This window comes from Arvicola amphibius, chromosome 2 (genome assembly GCF_903992535.2).
Source record: "Arvicola amphibius chromosome 2, mArvAmp1.2, whole genome shotgun sequence".
NCBI classification, from domain to species: Eukaryota; Metazoa; Chordata; class Mammalia; order Rodentia; family Cricetidae; genus Arvicola; species Arvicola amphibius.
This window is the reverse complement of record NC_052048.2, coordinates 33,379,068-33,399,675: the sequence shown is the minus strand read 5'-3', so window position 1 is coordinate 33,399,675 and position 20,608 is coordinate 33,379,068. Positions and strand designations below refer to the sequence as shown.

Genomic DNA, 20,608 nt, shown 5'->3' with positions numbered 1-20,608 from the left:
ATCTGATTTTGGTATCCAAGTGATACTAGCTCTGTAAACCAAGCTTGGTAGTGCCCTCTTTCTTATTTTATGGAGTTGTTTGAGAAGTGTTGGTGTTGTCTTCTTTGAGGGTCTGGTAAAATACACCAGTGAATCTCTCTGGGCCTAGGCTTCTTTTAGTTAGAGGTTTATAACTACTGCTTCAATCTCACTGTTTATTCCAACCCATTTAACTCATCTATTTCATCTCAGCTTAATTTTCCAGGTCATATTTATTTAGAAACTAATGCATTTCTTTCAGATTTTCCAGTGTAGTAAATATTTTTAAAGTAAAAAAATGATTTTCTGAATTTCATTAGTATCTGCCATATTGACTCACTTTTCATATTTCATAATTTTATTCGAGTCTTCGTTTTCTTGGCTTTGTGGCTAAACTTGTGTCAATTTTGTTTATCTTTTCAAAGAATCAACTCTGTTTCACTGATTCTTTGTAATTTTGTTTGTTTCCATTTCATTAATTTCTTTCTTGATCTTTAAATTTTCTTCCAGTAGACTAACTTGGGGTTTGTTTTTTTTTTAAGACTCTAAGGGACATATCACTAAGCTTTTTATTTGAGAGCTCTCTGATTTCTTGATGAAGGCCTTTAGATCTCTAACCCTCCTTCTTTGGACTGCTTTGTGTCATTGTGTCCCATAGGTTTTGGTGTGTTGTGTTTTCATTTTCATCTGACTTTAGGATTTCAGACTTTTTCTCCTTGATTTCAAGAACCTGTTCATCTTTGAATAGTGTGTGCTTTAATCTCCATGAGTCTGTCTGTTGAGAGAGCTGGGGCGGGGCAGACCAGCTCTCCTAATAGCCTCAGCTATTAGGAATCTAAGCCCTAGTTTTGGTTCACTAAAATGGGGCAGAGCTAAACAGACAGTCCTCAGAAAAACCACAGCCTTCTGCTAGCTCAGCAGGCATCCATGGCCTCTTCTGTTGGCTCAACAGGCTCCCCAAACCCCTTTGCTGGCTCAGCAGGCACCCCCTCCCCAGTCTCCTGATAACTAAAGATTTCTTTCCCTACCCTGCTTTCTGGAAGGTCCCTAACCATTAAGACCTTCCACCAATCAGCCCCATTCTAATCTTTCCTCCACCATTCAACCCCAGATTAAGCCCTTCTTTCTGAAACTCCCCTAACTCCGCTTAAAAGGAGCTTGTGACTTTCTTTGGGGGTCAGCAAGTGCCACCCCAATGTTGGAATTAATTAAGCAATCTTGTTGTTGCATATATGGGTGTTGGTCTTCTTTGGGGGCTTCTCTCAGACCCTAACATCTGTGTTCTGGGGTTTCTTTTGCTGTTGATTTGCAGTCTTATTCCATTATGATCAAAGAGATACAATGATTTTAAATTTTCATACATTTGTTGGTATGTTTTGTGTCTTAATGTGTGATCTGTTTTAGAGAAAGTTCTATGGGCTACTAAGAAAAAATGTGTATTCTGTACTGCATGGATAGAATGTTCAGTCCACTTGATCTATGACATCAATTTGTGTATCGCTCTGCTTTTTATTGGGGAGAGCTGTGGATTGCTGGAGGTGGGGAATTGAAGTTACCCACTCTTATTATACTGGGGTCCTCTTCCATTTGGTTCTGCAAAGCTGGAATATGGGAGCTCAAACTGAGCACCAAAGACAGATATTCACACAAAGACCCAAGAGTGGAGGAATAGAGCCCAGCTCTGAGATACCTTCTCCACTTCAGTCTGTAGGTCACAGACAGAGAGCAAAACCAGAAGGGAGTGTTCAGCTGGCTTTCAGGAGTCCATCTTTCCTCATGTATGGTCCTTCCTGGATGCAAGGATACTGATTCTATGTGAATTGTGGGATCCTGGTGATTATGCCATTTAGCACAGAAATGAAATGATATGTTGAGGTCTGCTGGAGGTGTCCGTGCAGCCTGCATGCTTCCTGCTGACACCACACAAAACCTCCAGGTAGTGGGGGTACTATACCAGGTAAAAACAGATAAAACAAACACAATTATAGAATTATTGACATTATTGATATTTGTGCTGTGTGTGGGACTGTAAGTTTGTGTGCACATGCATGTCTGTATGTGAGTGTGTGTATGTGTGTGCGTGTGCATGTGTGTATGTGAATGTGTGAGTACATGTGTATGTGTGTGTAGGCTAGAGGACAAGCCCAGGTATTGTTTCTTAGGTACCATCTACTGTGCATTAGACACTTTCCTGTTGCTGTGATAAAACACCATGACCAAGGCAACTTATGGAAGAAAGACTTTATCTTACTGTTCCAGGGCGTTAGAGTTCATAACAGTGGGGCAAAGGTCATAGGCGGGCATGCCAACTGGAGCAGGATGCTGAGAGCTCACGTCTTGAACCTCAAAGCACAGACAGCACCTGAAAATGAAAATGGCACAGGATGTTACATCTCAAAGCCCACACCCAATGACATACTTCCTCTAGCAACGTCATACTCCCCAGACCTCCCCAAATGGCACCACCAGCTGGGGACCACGGTTCAAATGCCAGAGCCTATGGGGGTATTTCTCATTCAAACTACTGTTGTCTGCTATTAGCCTGGAACTTGCTGTCTGGTTGGCCAGTAAGCCTCAAGGATCCAACTGTCTTATCTCCCTAGTTTTGGATTACAAACATAAACCATCACACCTAACTTAAAAACAAAAATCTTTGGGCTTTGAATGAAATCCTAAGTTTTGGAATGTTTTACTTTAAGAACTTTCTTGAAGCATAAGATATAACTATCTACCATTGCAAGTGTGAACTCTGAGAATTTTTAATAACTACTGATGTGTAATCATTAACACAGCTTTAGAGGGTAGTATGATGCACCAGTGGGTTAGAGGACTGACTGTTCTTACAGATTCCCAGGACCCATATGGCTACAAGTAACCATCTTTAACTCTCCAGAAGAGCTGATGTCCTCTTCTGACTTCCAGGGGCTTCTGCACATGGGTAATACATGTATTAATACATGTATACACACACACACAGAAAGAGATAGAGAGAGATTTAAACTAAAGAACACAAACTGTAACTTGTAAATTAGTCACTCACTTTTAGGATTTTTCCCTATGAATTGGTTGTGTTTCATAACTGGATTCTTTCTTTTAAATGTAGTTAAATCTCAGGTAGGAAAGCACCTTTGGTTCCTTTCTCCCTAAGTTGGCTATAGAAGCTAATGAGGGTGCCAGTGGCAAAGAAAGAAAAACTAATGTCTCAACAACAACAAAAACAACAAAACCCAAAAAAGACCACCTAACAACAACAACAAAAAAAACAACCTTACCATCTCACCATGTGGAACTGAGGCCAGCGCCCGACTGTCACAAGCAGAAACAGCTGAGTGTGCAGTGTGAGCATGTCCGTGGACACTCACCCCTCCACGAGGAATGGTGGCACTTATGTTCCCAAACCATGGTTTTCTGGAAGAAGCAGCAAGCTCCAGCAGGGTCTCCGATGCTGTGTTCACACTGACTGCTCTCTCTATCTCAGCTGTGGAGGTCCTAGGGCAGCTACGTGCTTTTTCCAGTTTCCTCTGTGTTGCCTCCGGTCCTTGTTGGAATACCCCCTCCCCTGACTGATAGTCTCTAGAGAGTAGGGCTGGTCAGATCATCACCAGTGAGTGTTCTGATTGTCATAATACCTGGTCGTTAGCCAGCCCACTCTATAAAGTCCAGCTCCACAAGGATGCCATAGTTTAGTCTCTGATGGAATTTAAAGACCTCACAGAAGCAGGGAAGGTTCTGGTGGTAGGTGAGCACTTCCTGAACTTCTCTTCTTTCCCTTCCCTTTCCTTCCCCCTTTCCCACTATCCCTCCTTCCCCCTCCTCTCCTGCCTCACCTCCTTTCTCTCCCTCCATCCTTTCCACATTAGCTTTCCCAAGGGATCACACAGGTTTTCTGGTTCTCTACCACTCCCCTGTGCTCGGAGACTGTGCAGGCTCTCTCCTTTGTCTTCCCTGCCATAGTCTGCCTCTCTGCAGACTATCTTTAGATGCACGCTTGGTCTTGACAGAGACCAACTCGAGTCAGTACTTACTTAGCTGAAGGGAAGTGACACATAATTGAGCAAGTCTAACAGAAAATGGCTGGACACTGACTTAGCCAACAAGAAATGACACATGGTTGAACAATTCTAATGGAAAATGGCCTTGGTAAGTGGCTGATGAGAAATGACACGTTGTGAAGAAGGCGTTCCTGGGAGTCCACATGTGGATTGGCGTGTTCATCCACCAGGTGCTATTTCAACTTTTCCATTGGTCCTCATCCTGAAGTTGACTGGGTCGGGGCATGTGTTTAGTTAGGATGGACGTCACACACTATGATAAGTCTTTCCTTTTAAAGGGAAAGTTCAGTTGCCTTTTTCTCAGTATATTCTGAAGGTTGTACAGCCATCATGTTGATTCCACCTTGCTTTTATCTGTCTCCCTGCAAGCCCTGTTCCCATCAGTAATCCCTCCCAACCCATTGTCTCCCTGACCCTGCCAAGCATTTGTCTAATTCCAGTCCCTCCAGATTTTCCTGGTTTGGGCAGTTCATGTAAATGTGTCCTTTATGGATGGCCTCTTAGACTCAACGCAGTATTTTCCAGGCTTGTTCACACCATAGCGTCTCAGTGCCTTCCTCCCTTCAGGGTTGAATGATACCCCATTGGCCAGATCCAGTACCCTTGCCTTCCTGTTCGTCAGTTGACGAGCACCGGGATTGTGTCCACCTTGGGTTTCTGGGAATGTTCGTGTGAACACAGATTTCCACTTCCCTCAAGTATATACGTAGGAGCTAATTGTTGGCAGCTGACAGCCGTGCCACTTTGCCCCTCATTAGCAGTGGGGGAAGGTTCCAGTTCTCATCCTACCACCACCATGATGTCTGGTTTCAAATATATTTTTATTCTTTGAGAATATCATACATAGTATTTTTAATCATATTTATCCCCAGTATTCTTCCCAGTGTCTCCCAGATCTACCTCCAACTTTGTGTCTTTTTTTCAATAATCCATTGAGTCTAATTTGAACTGCTCATATATTTCTAGGTATGAGGTCATCTCCAGAACATCGTTGACTTGCCAGAGGCTACACCCTTAAAACACACCGACTCCCTCTCCCAAAAGCCCTGTCATCTATAAGTCCTCAGTTAGGGGTGGGGGTTCCTGAGCCCCCTCCCACTATGCTCAGAATGTTGACTAGTGTGATCTTGTGCGAGCAAAGACAGGTGCTGCGAGGCCTGTCATGTCTGGAAGACACTGTTTCATTCTAGTCTTCCCTTTTAATTTTCTTATAGTCATCTATTGGTGTGGAGTGGTATCCTGTAGGTGCAAGGTGGTGTTCATCTTCCTGAGGTTTTAAAGTGCTCCTCCCTAGTGACCCATGATGTCGAATGTCTTTCTGTAACCACTTTTATTCCCGTAGCTCAGCCCTTTGCCCATATGTCAATGTGTTTGTGTTTTGTACTGAAGGGTTGTAAGGATGATTGGTGGGTTCTGGGTACCAAGCGTCATATACAGTATGCTGATGTTTTCTACTCTCTGACTTCCTTTCACCCTCCTGTCATCTTTAGAAACAAGGGCATTAAGGTTTGATGAAGTAAAAATGCATCTGTTTTTCTACAGTTGCCTATGTTGTCCGTTGAACTAAGAAACTTGTCAAATCCGGGATGGGGCGTTTCTTATAATTTCATCTAAGATCATGCTACAGTTTGAATGCAGTCTGAGACTGTTCCCCAGGGACCCATGTGTAGAGCACTTGATCCTCAAGTAACCATAGTAAGAGGTAAGCCTGGTGATGTCATTGGGGGGGTCCCTCTGACAGGACTAGGTTGTGCTTATGAGATTCTGATCAGTTATTAAGAAATGGTTGTTGAAGCTAGACCGATGTCTCAGTTCTTAGCAGCACTTACTGCTCTTGCAAGGGACCCTCTTTCATGGTGCATGTCAACTCATGTAGGCAAACTCAAACATAAAATAAACAAACAAGTGTGTATGCATTAAAGAAGAAATAGTTATTATAAAATGGCAACCCCTTCTCTTGAATAACTGTCTGGCTTCCTGTGTCCCATAGTAATGGACTTACTATGGCATTTCCATGCACATAGATGATGTATTTATCATACATACTCACCGCACTACTCTCCTTAGAGAGCTGGGCCCTTGAGTAATAGTGCAGCCACTCACACCAGCAGATTCTCCGCTCTGTGACTTATTCTTTCAGTGTTTGCTATTGCTATTTCAGTGACTTTTTTTTTTAACTATTTGTCTTGGATTTTGTTAGATTGCAAACTCATCCTGTGTGGCACTGGAGTTTCTGCTCAGTTAGTTTTGTGGTCATGAGTAAATGGAGATTTCCTTAAATGACCCTCTCAGGCCCTGCCAAGGGGCTCTTTGCATGCTGGGACATGCCTCCATGAGCAGGCAGGCAATTAATAATCCTGCCCTGCCTTTTATCCCCTGCTGGCATGATGCTCAGGTCAGCCACACTGAGCGCTCAGGCCTTCTCAGACCTCTGCTGAGCTCACAGATGGTTTGGGGCATGCACCTAACACGATGCCCATGCATGCTCTTTTGCATTGCCAAGAGTACACTGAGCTCATCAGAGCTGTCTGGGACATTTGATGGGCTCCTTTGTGCTCAGACTGCTAACCTGCCTACTACCTCAAGAGCTGATGGTTTTAAACGAACTAGTGTATAGACATTGGCCCCAGGAAATGCTTTCACAGTAGCTCAGTTCTGATCCACTTAAGAGCAGGATCTTCCAGGAGCTCTGAAGATGATCGCTCTCTGAGAATGCTGCCTCCTCCTAGAAGCGTTCTCCATGTATCAATGTCATTGGTTTTCAAGGGCTCTATGGGATTGGAGGTGGGCAAGGATTGGCAACAGGGAAAGTTAAAACTAAATAAATAAATACAGCCAACAACAAGAAAAACTCATTGCTCTTTTTCCAGGTCTCTGTTTCTCTTGACTAAACAGTCCCCAAATCTGTCGCTGCCCTTTGTACTAATGACTAAGGATATTCTCAGGGGAGAATATCCTTTCACTCTGCTGCTTTGGGGGATACTTTCTGTGTCACCATCATGTATTTCCTGTTTCTGTAAACCTAAGTTGGGGACAGTCATATATTTTGGGAACAGATGCCTAGCACTCCTGCTGGGATCCATTCTTGCTCAGTATCTGCCCGAAATCCTTGTTTTAGTAACAGAAAACAGGCTCGGGGTAGCTGTAGGATGGGAAATGTTTCCTGTGTTTTTTCCTGTGTCTTGGGGTCACTCCCAGGTGGACACCAACTCCCCACACTGAACTCTTTCCTTCTCAATTGACTTCCATAGAAGTTTTGCTTTTTTGCCTGATCCTAGCAGAATGGCTATTTGGTTCTTCTTGGTACACTTGGGTGCACCAGCGGTTCATTCAAACACTAACGTCTGGACATCTCTTCCACGGTCAGTCATCTGAGTTTTAAAGGCAACTGAGTTTTGAATGTGAAACTTCTTAAGTCCTCTAGTTGGCCCTGTTGCCCAATTTTCACGTGGGCTGGAGAGAAATGACCACTCTACAGTGACTTGAGCTTCACCTGGGCTGCAGTCTTAACATGCTGGCCATGGCCCAGGGAGTGCTCTGATTTGGAACATTCTCTGTGTACCTTGAACTCGGATCTGTTCTACTTTCTAGGTCTGGCTTCATGAGTAAGTATTGCCTGTGTGCAACAGAACACGCAGACAGCCTAAACTAGGATGATAACCCTGTTTCCTTCCATCCATTCAAATGCTTTCTCACCTGTTACCTGTTTCAAATGGAGACAGAACAAAGTTGCCGCCATTGGGGTGATACTTGGAAACGCCAAATATCACGAGGCAAAGCACTTCCTACAGATCCATCTGACCGGTCAGTGCATGGTGAGGGCTGTTACCAGAACACCAAGGGAGGGAGAGACACAGGCTTCGTGCAGGAGTTGATACTTGAGCTGAGCTTCAGTGGAAGAAAGTGTACTGATTTGGTAGAAAGCAGATCCTCTGGGGTAGGAACAAGTGCGAAGACCTGGAACTTTCCTGAGGTGACCAGCCTGTGCAGGTGCTGGGAGAGTCACAGTGGGTGGAGTCTTGTGCCAGCTGCTGAAATCAGGTGTTTGTTATAGTTTTGGAGGTTCTGGAGAACCTCATGCTGGGCAAGTACCTTCACCCCCACTCACTGAAATCAGGGTTTGTTTGTTACTATCCTAATAAAGTAATTTCAGTGTTATGAGAGAAACCTTAGAACAGCAAGAGAAAGTAAATGAGAGATGTCCTTGTCCTACTAGCAGTGCCCCAGCTCCAGAACGGAGAGCTCCTCTGTGCAGTGACTCTGTCTGCAGAAGTCCTAAGACACTTCCGGCTTGCCTTGCTGTGGAGTAAGGCCTCTGCAGACAGAACCAGCTGGGTGACTTCCGAAAGGAACATGCATTCTCTTAGAATGTGATGGCAGGCCCTGGTGTGCCCAGCCATAGCCTTCTATCACTGTGCTTGGGGCACTGGGCATGTTCCTCCTCAATTGTCTGTGAGACTTTTTTTCTAGAGCAGTTTTAGATTCATAGCCAAATTAAGAGGAGAATCCAGAGCTATCCCGTTTAAGCCCACGTGACTACAGCTTCCCATTATTGCAGCCCACTCTCCAAAGTGTGATTACCACAGTCCCCGGCCCCATATCGCTACTCCTCATTTAAAGCCCATAGTTTACATCAAGGTCACTCAGCGTTAGACATTTTATGTGTTCGGGCAAATATATAATATATGAAGGTCCAATGCCAAGCACCACCACCACTGCCCTGACCTTTGCAAATATCTTCTTTTAACTTTTCACATAGTATAGTCTATTTGTACATAGTAAGTATAGTTGAACACATCCACTTCACAACCCCCTCCCCCAGCCATCTTTTTTAGGCTCCATAGTTCTGCCTTTTCTAGAACATTGCATTGTGGATATAGCACATACCCCTTGTTTTATGTCTGCTCTGTGAATCTTGAGAGCTTGGTGCCTCATTTTCTTTTAATACTGAGTATTATTCCACATCTGGATGCGCGGTTGTTTGCCCCACTGTTTTTGTGCCATTCATCTCGTGAAGAATGGTGTGCATGGTAACGGATAGTTTCTGTTCACGTGTGTGTGCAAACTTCAGTGTGGATGTTTCTGCTGGGTCAGGTGGAAAGGTCACCTTAGTTTTGGTTTGAGGTTCTGTTTGTTTGTTTGTTTGTTTGTTTGTTTTGAATAGCCTTAGTCTTTTAAGAAACCACCAATCTCTTCCAAAGGCCTGCACTGCTTGGGTCTCTGCCAGCAGTGAATGACATTTCTGCCACTCCAAATCCTCCTCAGCATTTGTAGTGGTCTGGATTTGGCCGGATTGGTGTGTAGCAGTGGCCCACTACTGTTGTAGTTTGCATTCCTCTGGTGACAGATGGCGTGAAGACTCTGTCGTGTGCTTGCTTACCTCTGTGTATCTTCTTCAGTTAGGTGTGTGTTGAGGTCTTTGGCCCATTTCCAGACTGTATGACTCGTAAATCTCACATGTGGGTTTGAAGCATTCTTATTTATTTTTGTTGGAGAGCAGTCCTTTCTCAGATGTCTTTGACATTTTCTCCCTGAAAATGTCACTGATGTGGCGTGTTTTCTCATTCTCTTGATGAGATCTATTCTCTGTTGGAGCTGAAAATTTTAACTTTAACAAACTGACCTCTTTAGTTCCTCTTCTCACAGACCTTACCTTTGGTGCCCATGCTGGGTTTTCCCACATTACCTCTGCGAGGTCAATAGGTTTACATACTAACCCCGCCTGAGACTCAGTTTGACTTGATGGTGTGCAAAATGGAGAGGCTGTGTCCACATGTCCAGCTGGCCCAGTGTCATTTGTTGAAAGGACTGCTTCACTGTATTGCCCTTACCCCTTTACAAACATGAATACATTTTTGTGGCTGTTTCTGAGCCCTCTGTCATGTCCCACTGGTCTGTTTGTCTATTCTTTGGCCACCCCTACTGTCTCTAGGACTAGCTCTATCTTGGGGTATGCCAGTCCCCCAACAGGGTTCTTCTCCTTCCAGGCAGTTGGCTCTTCTGGCTCCTTCTGCTTCCCTGTAAAGACCTGAGACTCTTAGCATTGCCACCTGCAAGAATAAACTGTTGGAGTTTTGGTTGGGATTCTGTCAGTTCTGTAGATCATGTTGGAAAAACCAGCAATTTGGCACAGCCGTCTGCCCATTAGTTAGCTCTTTCTTCTCTCGTGTTAGAGCTACCTGAGACGCTGGTAGGGTTGTGCACACCTGTAATACCAGAACTGAGAAGACTGAGGCAGGAGCGTCATGACTTCCAGGTCAGCCTGGGCATGAAGCCAAGCAGTATCTGTTTAAAAGGAAGGAACAGAGAGAGGCAGGGAAGGAATGGGGAGGAACACTGGTAGATTGTTCGTAGAAATTCTATATTAAATTGAAGAAATTCTGTTTCTCATTTAGTTTTTGTCACAAATGGGTTTTTAATTTTGCCAAATATTTTATACACTTACTGATATGATTGTGTACTTTTCTCTTTTAGCCTGTTGTTGCAACAGAGTACATTAAGTACTTGGTGTTAAACCAGCCTTAGAATTGACTTTATTTATTTATTTATTTATTTATTTATTTATTTATTTATTGAAATGGGTCTCACTGTGTAGCCCTTGCTCTCTAAGACCAGGCTGGCTTCAAGCATGAAAGAATACTCTTCTGCCTCCCAAGTTCTGGGGTTATAGGCACGTGACACCACACCTGGCTAGTGTGATTTATTTTTAAATGTTTGACAGTTCTGGGCCTGGTGCCTTGCAGAGGAACATCTTAATTATTAACTCTTCTTCTTTTTTTTTTTTTAATAGAAAGAAGGCGGGCCAGGATTTTTATTTCTTTTAAGTCAGTGGTTCTTAACCTTCCCAACCCTGAGACCCTTTTGTTATGATAAAGCATAGGATTGGATATTGGTGGGTGGGTCCAACCCAATGTGGGTAAGGTACGGGACAAACAGGCCAGGCAGACAGAGCTTATGTGGGGAGTTTTATTAAGAAAAAGAGAATGGAAAAGGGGTGGGGAGAAAGAGGGGAGACTGGCCTCTGGGGACAGGAGCAGTGGAAGAGAAGAGAAAAGAGAAGAGAAGAGGAAAGAGAGAGAGAAAGAGAGACAGAGACAGAGAGCGAGAGAGAAAGAAAGAGGGGGGAGGGAAGAGGGGAGAGAAGAGGCACAAAGACCTGCCTGACTCTTCCAGAGGAGTGGTGGGAAGGAGAGCAGGAATGGGCGAAGCTTGTCTCTTAAAGGGAGGCATAGCACATGCACACAAACTGCATAGTGAAGCACAGACTACATAGTGATGTAGCAGCCATAGGACCCTGGGCTGGCCAGGGTACTGCCTGAGTGCATCCCCGGTGATGGGGTCAGGCCAGCATAATGCCTGAATCCTAACATCCCCACCTTTTGCTTGTTTTAAAAAGGTGAGGGAATTAAAGGGTGTTAAGGTTTTGGTCCCTGGTCCCTTTAAGAGACAAGCCACGCCCACTCCCTCCCCATCCGCTGAGGCAGGCTGATCTTCTGCTTCCGGCCTGAGCTCACTCTCTTCCATCTTCCTCTCAGAGAGGCAGCTTCGCTTCTCCCTCTCTCCCCACTTCTCTGCTTCCCCCCTGCCTCTTTCTTTCCCCTCTCTCCCTCTCTCCCTCTCCCCCCTCTCTCTCCTTTAATAAATGTTTAGCTTTATGCCTATTTTCTGTGTCTATGTGCCTTTTACCCACCGCCTGTTTACACACGCCCACCTGCTGTTGGGAACCACTTGGCTCTCCCCGCCAGCTGCATGGCCAGCCATCACTGCTCGGGCCACCGCTCTGGGACCTGCAGCCGTCTCTGCCTTGGGACTGGCTGCTTGCAGAGTTCGCCGCCTGCCTCCAGCTGCCGCCTGGGACTTCATAGCATTTTTAAAAGAACAACAAAGGGGATAGCAGGTGGGGGGCAGATGGGGGCACTGAGTTCTCAAGACTACTTCCTGCTGATTTGTGGGCATTGAAACCTTTGGAGGACCTGGGAAAACTGGGGTGCTGGCCATGTCCTGGGGTAGTTCGTTGTTTTACTGCTATGTGGACCCAGTGTCTCTTGGACCAGACAAGATGTTGGCAGAGGACAAGGTTAAGTTTAGGGGGAAAAGATGTATCCTTAGGTCCTGGTAATTGAGGGAGGGGATGTCAAGATCAGGGAGCATGGTGTCAGGCAGCAGACTGGAAGGCATGGCAATAGAGAAGGAGCTGAGAGCTCACATCTGACCAGCAAGTTGCAGGTAAAGAGAACAAGCCTGTTCCTGGCATGGGCTTTTGAAACCTCAGAGCCATCCCAATGACACACTTCCTCCGGCAAGACCACACACACCTGCTCCAGCAAGGCCACACCTCCTAATTCTGCCCATACAGCTCCACTAACTGGGGACCTAGCATTCAAGCCCATGAGCCTGTGGGCGTCATTCTCATTGAAACCACTACACTCCCCTAGAGCTTAGTACACCTTACGGCTAACGCAGGGCTGCTGCTAAGCAGCATAGTACCAGTCAGGCGGGAAGGACACCGGATGCTACCACGGTGTCCTCATTCCTCCTTCCTGCCGCCACGTCACTGCTGCCACTCATCTCAGTTACACATGAACAGATGTAGGCATCCACGGTCACAAACACTGTTACTCTGAACAGATTGTTAAGATAATTAAGAATCAAAAAAATAGGGGAGGGCAGCGGCTCAGTGGATAAAAGCATTAGCCAGGCAAGCCTGCCAACCTGGCTTCAATTTCTGTAACCCACAATGCCAGGTGTGGGGCTGAAGACGGCTCAACAGTTAAGAGCATGTACTGCTCTCCAGGGGACCTAAGCTGTGTACCCAGCACGCATGGCAGAGACCCTCAAGCACCTCTAAGTCCTGCTCTGGGGAATCTGACGCCCTCTTCTGACCTCCACAGATACCTGAACTTGTGTGTGCACACCCGCACAGACACATACTCATAATTTAAATACAAGGCTTTTTCTGTGTTCATGCTGTTTCCATCTCCAGGCTCATCGTGCAGACTCTAGTTGCTTCAGCTTCCAGCCTGCTAATCCGCTCATGCTACCATGTCTGTTTCAGCTGTTTGCACTGTCCAAACTGTTTTTGCCTTTAGTCAGTCTTGTATTTTCATAGCTAGAAATGATGCCCATGAAGAAAACGCTATAAATGGGCCTTACTGATGCAGGGGCAGACAGGATGAGGGGACAGGGGCCCCCTCTAGTCTCTGAACCTCAGGACTGTGAACTTACTGCCTCATTCCCTCCCCCACATGGGCCTGTGGGCAGGGCAGGTGGGTATTTCACTTTGCCAGATCAGCTAGCCTCTGACAAACCCCAACAGGTTAGCTCTGCTCTCTGCCTTGCCTGTGTTAAGAGAGTAGCCAGTGTATCTCACAGTGAAGCCTCCACTGCTTCTGGAAACAATGGGGTTTTTTTCCTCTGAAACTCACTCTAAGACCCTAGTGGAGCTCTGGGCTGTGAAACTCACAGAAGCCTGAGGGCTTCATCCTCCTCCAGGATGTTTTCCTCTATTTGTTGCTGTGCAGGTTTCCTGCTTGGTGCCAGTTCCCTCAGGCTGTCTGCTTTCTTACAAGTCCTGTCTAGCCTGCCTGCGACTTCCTTGTGGGAAACAGGTTTTTGACCTGTGACCTCAACTAAGTATTATGGAAATAGGTGTTCATGTATAGATTTGAATTATCATGCAAGGAAGGATAATGCCTAAACAAAAACCACTTTCAACAAGAGGTTTATAGAAACTGTACATTGACATCCCAGTGAAAATATACAAGCTGGTTTCTGAACTGGGGTATCTGTTTTGTGCTGCCCTTGTTTAAGAATGATAGACAAGGGGCTGGTGAGATGGCTCAATGGCTAACAGTGTGTACCTCTTATTGAGGTCCCTGGATTGGTTCCCAGAACCACACCAGGAGGCTCACAACCACCTGGAACTCTAGTTTCAGGGACCCAATGTCCTCTGGCTTCCGTGAGCTTCTGCCTCCTCTGGTGCACATAAACTCATGCAGGCACACACACATGGAATGAATGAAAGGAACGGGAAGGGAAGAAAAGGAAGAAAGAAAAATAGATAAACTGGTGAATTCATTTTGCTTCTCGTGAGATGAAAACTATTACATTGGGCCAGCACAGTGGCTGAGTTGGAAATTGGTGCTTGTTGCCACGCCTGATGACCAGAGTTCGGTCTCTGGGCCTCACATAGTGGAAAGAGAAAACTGACTTCCACGGGTTGTTTTCTGTGTCCTGGCATACACACATGCGCACAGCACACATGCTAACTAAACAAATAAGTAATGTATTAAAAATACTTTTTAAAGGAAAAACTATTGTATTATATTATCAGCCTTCTGCAGAGCTGCCCAGAATTGGAGGTCTTTGGTGGGCTTCAGTGCCTAGCTGAAGTCTGTGTCATTTGATGGTCAGAGAGTGAGAGTTAGCACAGTCCCAGCTGGAGATGTGCTTCTCCTGGCATTGTCTCTTAGACATTCTGCCATCTTAGTCCAGAGGTGTGTTGTCGTATATATCATAAATAACAAAAACCTAGCTGTGCAAAAATGGTTATGCCAAAACTCAGCTCAAGAAAGGACACGCCTCATTAGACAAGAGCTAACGCTGGGCAGAGTGAAGGTGTTTGCTGCCAAGTCTGGCTCCCTGGGTTCAATCCCCAGTCCTCACGATAGCTGAGAGCTGACTGTAGTTGTCCTGACCTTCACATGAGCACCTTTACTGCAGCCGGGGAGAGGTGAGCAGAAGGGGCGGCATGCCACTGCTTTATTTAGGAACATCATCCTGAACCTGAACTTGTAAATTCCTTGAATGTAAGGGACTTGTTGTTCAGGAACCCTTGTTGGCCTAAGGGTCCTGCTGTGTCACCTGTAGATTGGCAGGTTATTGCTAGATGCATTTTGACTGTAGCTTTCTCTCTTCCCTCCCTTCCTCTTTATTTCTATGGTTTTAGGCACATTCCATCCTCTAAGAAGATTAGTTGTTTCCAGGAGGAGAAATGCCTGATACCTTTCACAAGCTGCTTGTGTTCAGCAGGTTAGCTCACAGCCCTGGAGGTCCGTGCGTGAGTCCACACACCCCAAGAGGATTAAGTTTTCCCACATAGTTTCCAGTCTTAGCATTAAACTTCTGTCCACCCTAGGTACAGGCTGCCTGTCCTTCATTCTGTCCTTGCTGTCCCTCCTCTAATCCCAAATTTGTAGGCCACACAGTCGTCTGCAGAAACAAGGGCTTAAAGTCCTAAAGTTCAACTAAGATACAACAACAACAACAGCAACAAAAATCCACTCCCTAAATATGTCATCATTAAAAAGATCCTTCTTACCACTTGGAAGTCTGTCATGTAATTCACATGCCCATTCTTCTGAGACACCATTCTGATCAGTGAGGAATCTCACTCTTAAGGATAAGGGGATCCTGTCTTTATTAAAGGCCTTTTATTTTGTTGCTGTTGTTTTGTTTACTTACTTTGGTTTGTCAAGACAGGGTTTCTCTTTGTAGACCTGGCAGTCCTGGAACTTGCCCTGTAGACCAGGCCGACCCCAAACTCACAGATCTGCCTGCCTCTGCCTCCAGGGTGCTGGGATTAAAGGTGTGTGCCACCACCACCTAGTGCACCTGTTTGTTTTTAATTTAAAAATTAACATAATTTCTTTATTGACTCTTTGGGAATTTCATATCATGCACCCCAGTTCCACTTATGCCCCTGACCCCGCACATCCTTCCTTCCCCACTGCAGCGGCACCACAACAAAAATCAAAATCAAAACAAAACAAGCAAACAAAAAGGAAAAGAGAAGAAAAATAAAAAATAGAAAACCTCTGCGCTCCGGCCTCTCTAAACTTCTTCCTTCGTCCTGGTGGCACTGGGAGCCAGGGTGTGTCACACAGTATATCGTTTTTGTCCAGTAGCTTTACTTGCTAAGATCATTGCAATGAGTCACTGGTTTGGTTCAAGGCCTCTGGTTTCGGGTACACCATCATCACTGGATCCTCACTAGAACTCCTCCACATGCATAGGGCAGAGCTGGTCTTGATGGTATAGGTATAGGGGGGCTGGCCCCACCCCTCACCTGAGCAGAGCAGCTTAGACTGACCAGCTCAGGTACCAGCTGTGGGCCTGGGGTTGACCCACCCTAACATCTGCTCCATCTAGGACCTGCTGTGGAACAATAACTGCAGGATCTCCATGACTCGGGCACCTGTATTTCTTAAGTAGGTTATACTCATGGCCCTAGGGCAGCCTTATGCAGTACTCATAGCGTGCCTGAATTTGATCTATGGCCAGCCACAAGACGCAGTGTAGACACTTCTGCCTGCGACATTGTACCAGCACTCAGCTGGTCTGGAGATTTTCATATGCAAAACACCGAAACTGTAAGAGGAATACATGGTTCTGAATTCATTTTTCTTTCTTTTTCTATTTTCCCCCATCTTTTAAATACAGTGTACGTACTCAGTCTGGATAATTTTTAAAAATATATTGCTGTCTTGGAAATCAATTTTTACCAGCCATTCAGAGCTGTGTGGGGTTTTTTTTTTAATGAGTTACAGGATATATGACTGCTTGTATATGTAGCATAATATGGCCACATGGTCCCCCATCAGATATCTGTTTTCATGGTTTTCTGCCGCCTTGGTTCAGTGAACAGTCTTACGTCTGTGTTCGTGCTGCAAACAGCTGCATAAAAACCTTCACCAGTGAAACTGCTAATTGTGGTGTTGATGTTTTTCCAAAAGGAGTGTAGTGAGGGAGCAGTGGGCTGAGTTCCTGCCCAGCTCCTGGCCGCCTGGCTAGCTTATGCCCCAAAATAATAACACGGAAACTGTGTTCTTTTAAACACTGCCTGGCCCATTAGTTTCAGCCTCTTATTGGATAATTCTCACGTCTTTCTTTAACCCATATTTAATAATCTGTGTAGCACCACAAGTGGTATCTTACCGGGAAAGATTCAGCATGTCTGACCTGGCGGCTGAAGCATCTGACTTCGTCCCAGCATTCTGTTCTGTCTACTCCACCTATCTAAATCCTGCCCTATCAAAAAGCAAAGGCAGTTTCTTTATTAACCAATGAGAGTCCTCTATCAAAGGAGAATTTTTTAAAATTTCTATTTCTTAAGTTACTGCTTCTCAGGTATCTGTCACGTGTCCTCTGGTGCCTGGATGTGCCCGATGTCTGCTGTCTTTTTCACACTCTTCTCCGCGTCTCTTCTAAGTCCTAGGGTCTAAAGACCCCGCAACTCACTGCCTGCCCTTCAGTGGGCAGCTCCTGTGATCACTGACTCGCGGGTGTGACAGTCACACATTTTGCTCTAAGTGTTCTTGTTCTCTTAACAAGGCGACTGTCCTTTCATCTTCTTCCTTCCATGTGGAGGGTAACGTACTTATGGGAGTCCTGTCCGCATCCTAACTGCTCAGATGGACTCTGACAACATGTACTTTTGTACCCAGCACCCGATATTAATACACCGAGTACCCCTTTTCTAGCCACAGTCTCTCCGTTGGTTCACCTCTCTCTTAAATTCTAATATCCTGGGTTAACTTTACCTGTTTTTGTTTTTAACTTTGTATAAAGGTTATGCAGGGCGTACAGATTCTTCCTTCTCTGTAATGTGTTTGATGAATGTAATTATAATTTCTATTATTGATATGTACTATTCCATTCCTGAATATACTTAATTCTTTTATTCATCTACTATTAATGGTTACTTAAATGACTGCTAGTTTGGTTACGGTGAGTAGTGCAGCCATGAAACTTTTGTTTGTGTCTTATGCTCCTGTGTGCACATCTTTGTTTATGTACCCAAGGGTTACTGGGTCATAGGGCATGTGTGTACTAAACTTTTCCTTTTACTCTTTTGATTTATTCTTTGTGTCTTTCACATGATGCATTTCGATCCCATTCATCTCCTCATCTCTTCATACCTACCCTCTGCCTTTGTAACCTTCCCCCAAAATAAAAATAAAATTTAAGAGAAAAGAAAAAGAAAGATCTTGTCATGAAAGCTGTAGTTTGAGACAGTGAGTCACACAGTAAACCCTTTTATCCATTCATTTTGCTTGCAAGAGTTCATTGCAAAAAGTCATTGGTTTGTTTTGAGGCGCCTGGTTTCTACTACAGCATCTGCTACTGGGCCCTCACTGGGACTGCTCTCGGATATCCTGTTGTTGCCCTGTGGTAGAGATCCTGCAACTTTGGATCTGCAGGACTGGCCCCTTCGCATGCCTCCAGCAGTTCATAGATGGGTTGGATGTTGAGGTGAGCCAACTCATAGCCCTGGTTCTGGGCCTTGGTAGTTGCAAGGTTGGTCAGCCTGTCAGCTCGCTCTCCCGGTCCCTACCACCAGGTTGAGCTCTCCAGTGTTGCCCCAGGGGACCAGTTCTCCTGCTTTCATGCCCTCAGGGCCAGCTCTCCCACACATACACCACCAGGGCCAGGCGAGGTGCAGGGGCACTAGCACTAAACTTCCTAAAGTGAGGGTCTCATCTTAGACTTCAGGTGAGTCCCAAGTTTCCCACATCATTGTCCTGACTTTTATAACCCTTTGTTGGGCTCAGGGCATATTTCACTCGGCTCGATTTCTCTGGTCACTTGTGATGATTGTCCTCATTTGTGATGCTCCTGCTGACACTGACTTTCCCCTTTCTAACAGTTATGTTTTTAAAATGAATTTGGCTGGAATGTCAGATCTCCAACAAACCATTTTGTTCTGGCTATTCCCTTGATCACTTACCGTTTTTCCTCGACTCTTACCTCTATATTTATTTTGTAACAATGAATCTTGGGCCCAGTAGCTTGAGTCCTGTAGAACATTCATTGAACTTGCATAAAACTCACTTTGTTGGGAGAAGTTGACGTCTACACAGACGATGATGTGGCTCTCCCAGGCAGAGGTGAGAGTAAATACTCTGTCCTTCTATACTCTTTCTTAAAGATTGTTTGAAAAGACAGAGAATGTGTCTGTGTGTCTGTGTGTCTGTGTCTTTGTCTGTTTCCCTGGGCAGCTGTCTGTCTGTTCATGAATGCAGATTGCCTGAAGCTGGAGAACAGACAGTTTTGAGCCACCTGATGGTGGGTGCTGAGAGCTGAACCTAGGTCCCCTGGAAGAGCAGTCAGTCTCTTAACCCCTCGGCCATCTTCTAGCTGTTCTTACTTTTTTGCCTGTCAGGTAGCATTTTTACCTATATTTATTTTCTTTTTTAAAAGTTTTATCACATTTATTTATTTACTTATACTTGTGTGTGCTGTGTCCATGCCATGGGGTGCATATGGGGTCTGAGGAAAACTTGTAGGAGTCCCTTCCTTCCTTCCACCCTACAGGCCCTCCCTGAGGATTGAACTTGGTCATGAAGCATGGTGATAGCCACCTTTGCCTGCTGAGCCACCTCCCTGCTTTAAATGAGTGATTGTTAGAAATAAACCCCTTTGAATGTATGTTTGACATTACAGCTCCCTTTCTAAGTGTACCAATGTTTTTGCAGGTTCTTGATCAATATGAGCGGGAAGGATTTGCCTTCCTAGCGAAGGTGTTTAACTCCTCACATTCCTTCTTAGAAGACTTGACTGGTCTTACTCTGCTCCACCAAGAGACCCAAGCTGCCGAGGTAAGAACACAACATTTCCATCTAAGGACTGAGGTTTGCAACCGCCTGACTCTTGCCACTATGAAAGAGGATAGAGTGGTTGATTTTAGCATTTGTTTTTCTGAAAGTAGCACCTTGGTTATCAGTGGCACACCCTGGTGCTACAGTGTCTGCCCTAAGTCAAGGCGGAACAAATACAGGTCCCTGACTTCTGAGCATCATTTGTTTCTGGTAGGTGTACTTTGAGCACAGCTGTTGGAAAACAGTCTTGAAGGTCTCTGTCAAAACACAAGTTAGTGAGGACCTTGGACTCGCTGTCATCAGATGAAACATGGCCTGCTTGTGGTTGACAGTCTTAGGTACCAGCACTGACCAATTGTGAATGGCCGTTCCTGGCTTTGGAATTGTGCAGGTCCCCATTCTAGAGGAGGGACTGACAGAGGTGGCAGTGAAACCCACAGTTCCTTCAAATGGGAGGCTGAGAATGAGGGCAGCATCTCACCCAGGGAATGGCTTTCGCCTGAAGAGGTCACAGCACTTCCCTGACTATGCAGGGGAGCCCTAGCCATCCCATTTTCTGCAGACCTGGCTCAGCTACAGAGCCGTGAGTCCTGGCCATTGATAAACACCCCAGGGATTGCATCCACACGTCACTGAGGAGGCCTCACATTGTCAGGGCATGGCCAACCTGGACCAGTCCTGGCCAGCCAGTGGAATAAGGGCTACCGTTTGGAGGGGTGGAATGAGCCCTGAGTAGAAGAAACCATTGGAAAAAACAGAATACACTGTGTGGGCTCCGTGAGCAGGCTGGGGTGAGATTGACAGGCACACCCAGGAAACAAGGCAGTCTGCCTCTAGCGCTTGGCTCAGAGCTGAAAGCAAATTTTCTCTAACTTGTTCGGATGCTGGGGTGTTAAACAGATGTGTTCCTTCACTGGTTTCTGGTACCTAGAAGCTGGA

General features: G+C 45.5%; 1 protein-coding gene across 5 annotated transcripts in view; it reads left to right on the top strand.

Annotated features, from left to right (window-relative positions):
- Atg7 (autophagy related 7) overlaps positions 1–20,608 on the top strand; it is a 217,714-nt gene that overhangs the window by 103,888 nt on the left and 93,218 nt on the right. For all 5 annotated transcript variants that reach the window (XM_038318653.1, XM_038318649.1, XM_038318648.1 and 2 more), the window contains one exon: positions 19,547–19,669. In XM_038318653.1, the coding sequence (XP_038174581.1) occupies positions 19,547–19,669 (123 nt within the window). The remainder of the gene's footprint in view (positions 1–19,546; positions 19,670–20,608) is intronic.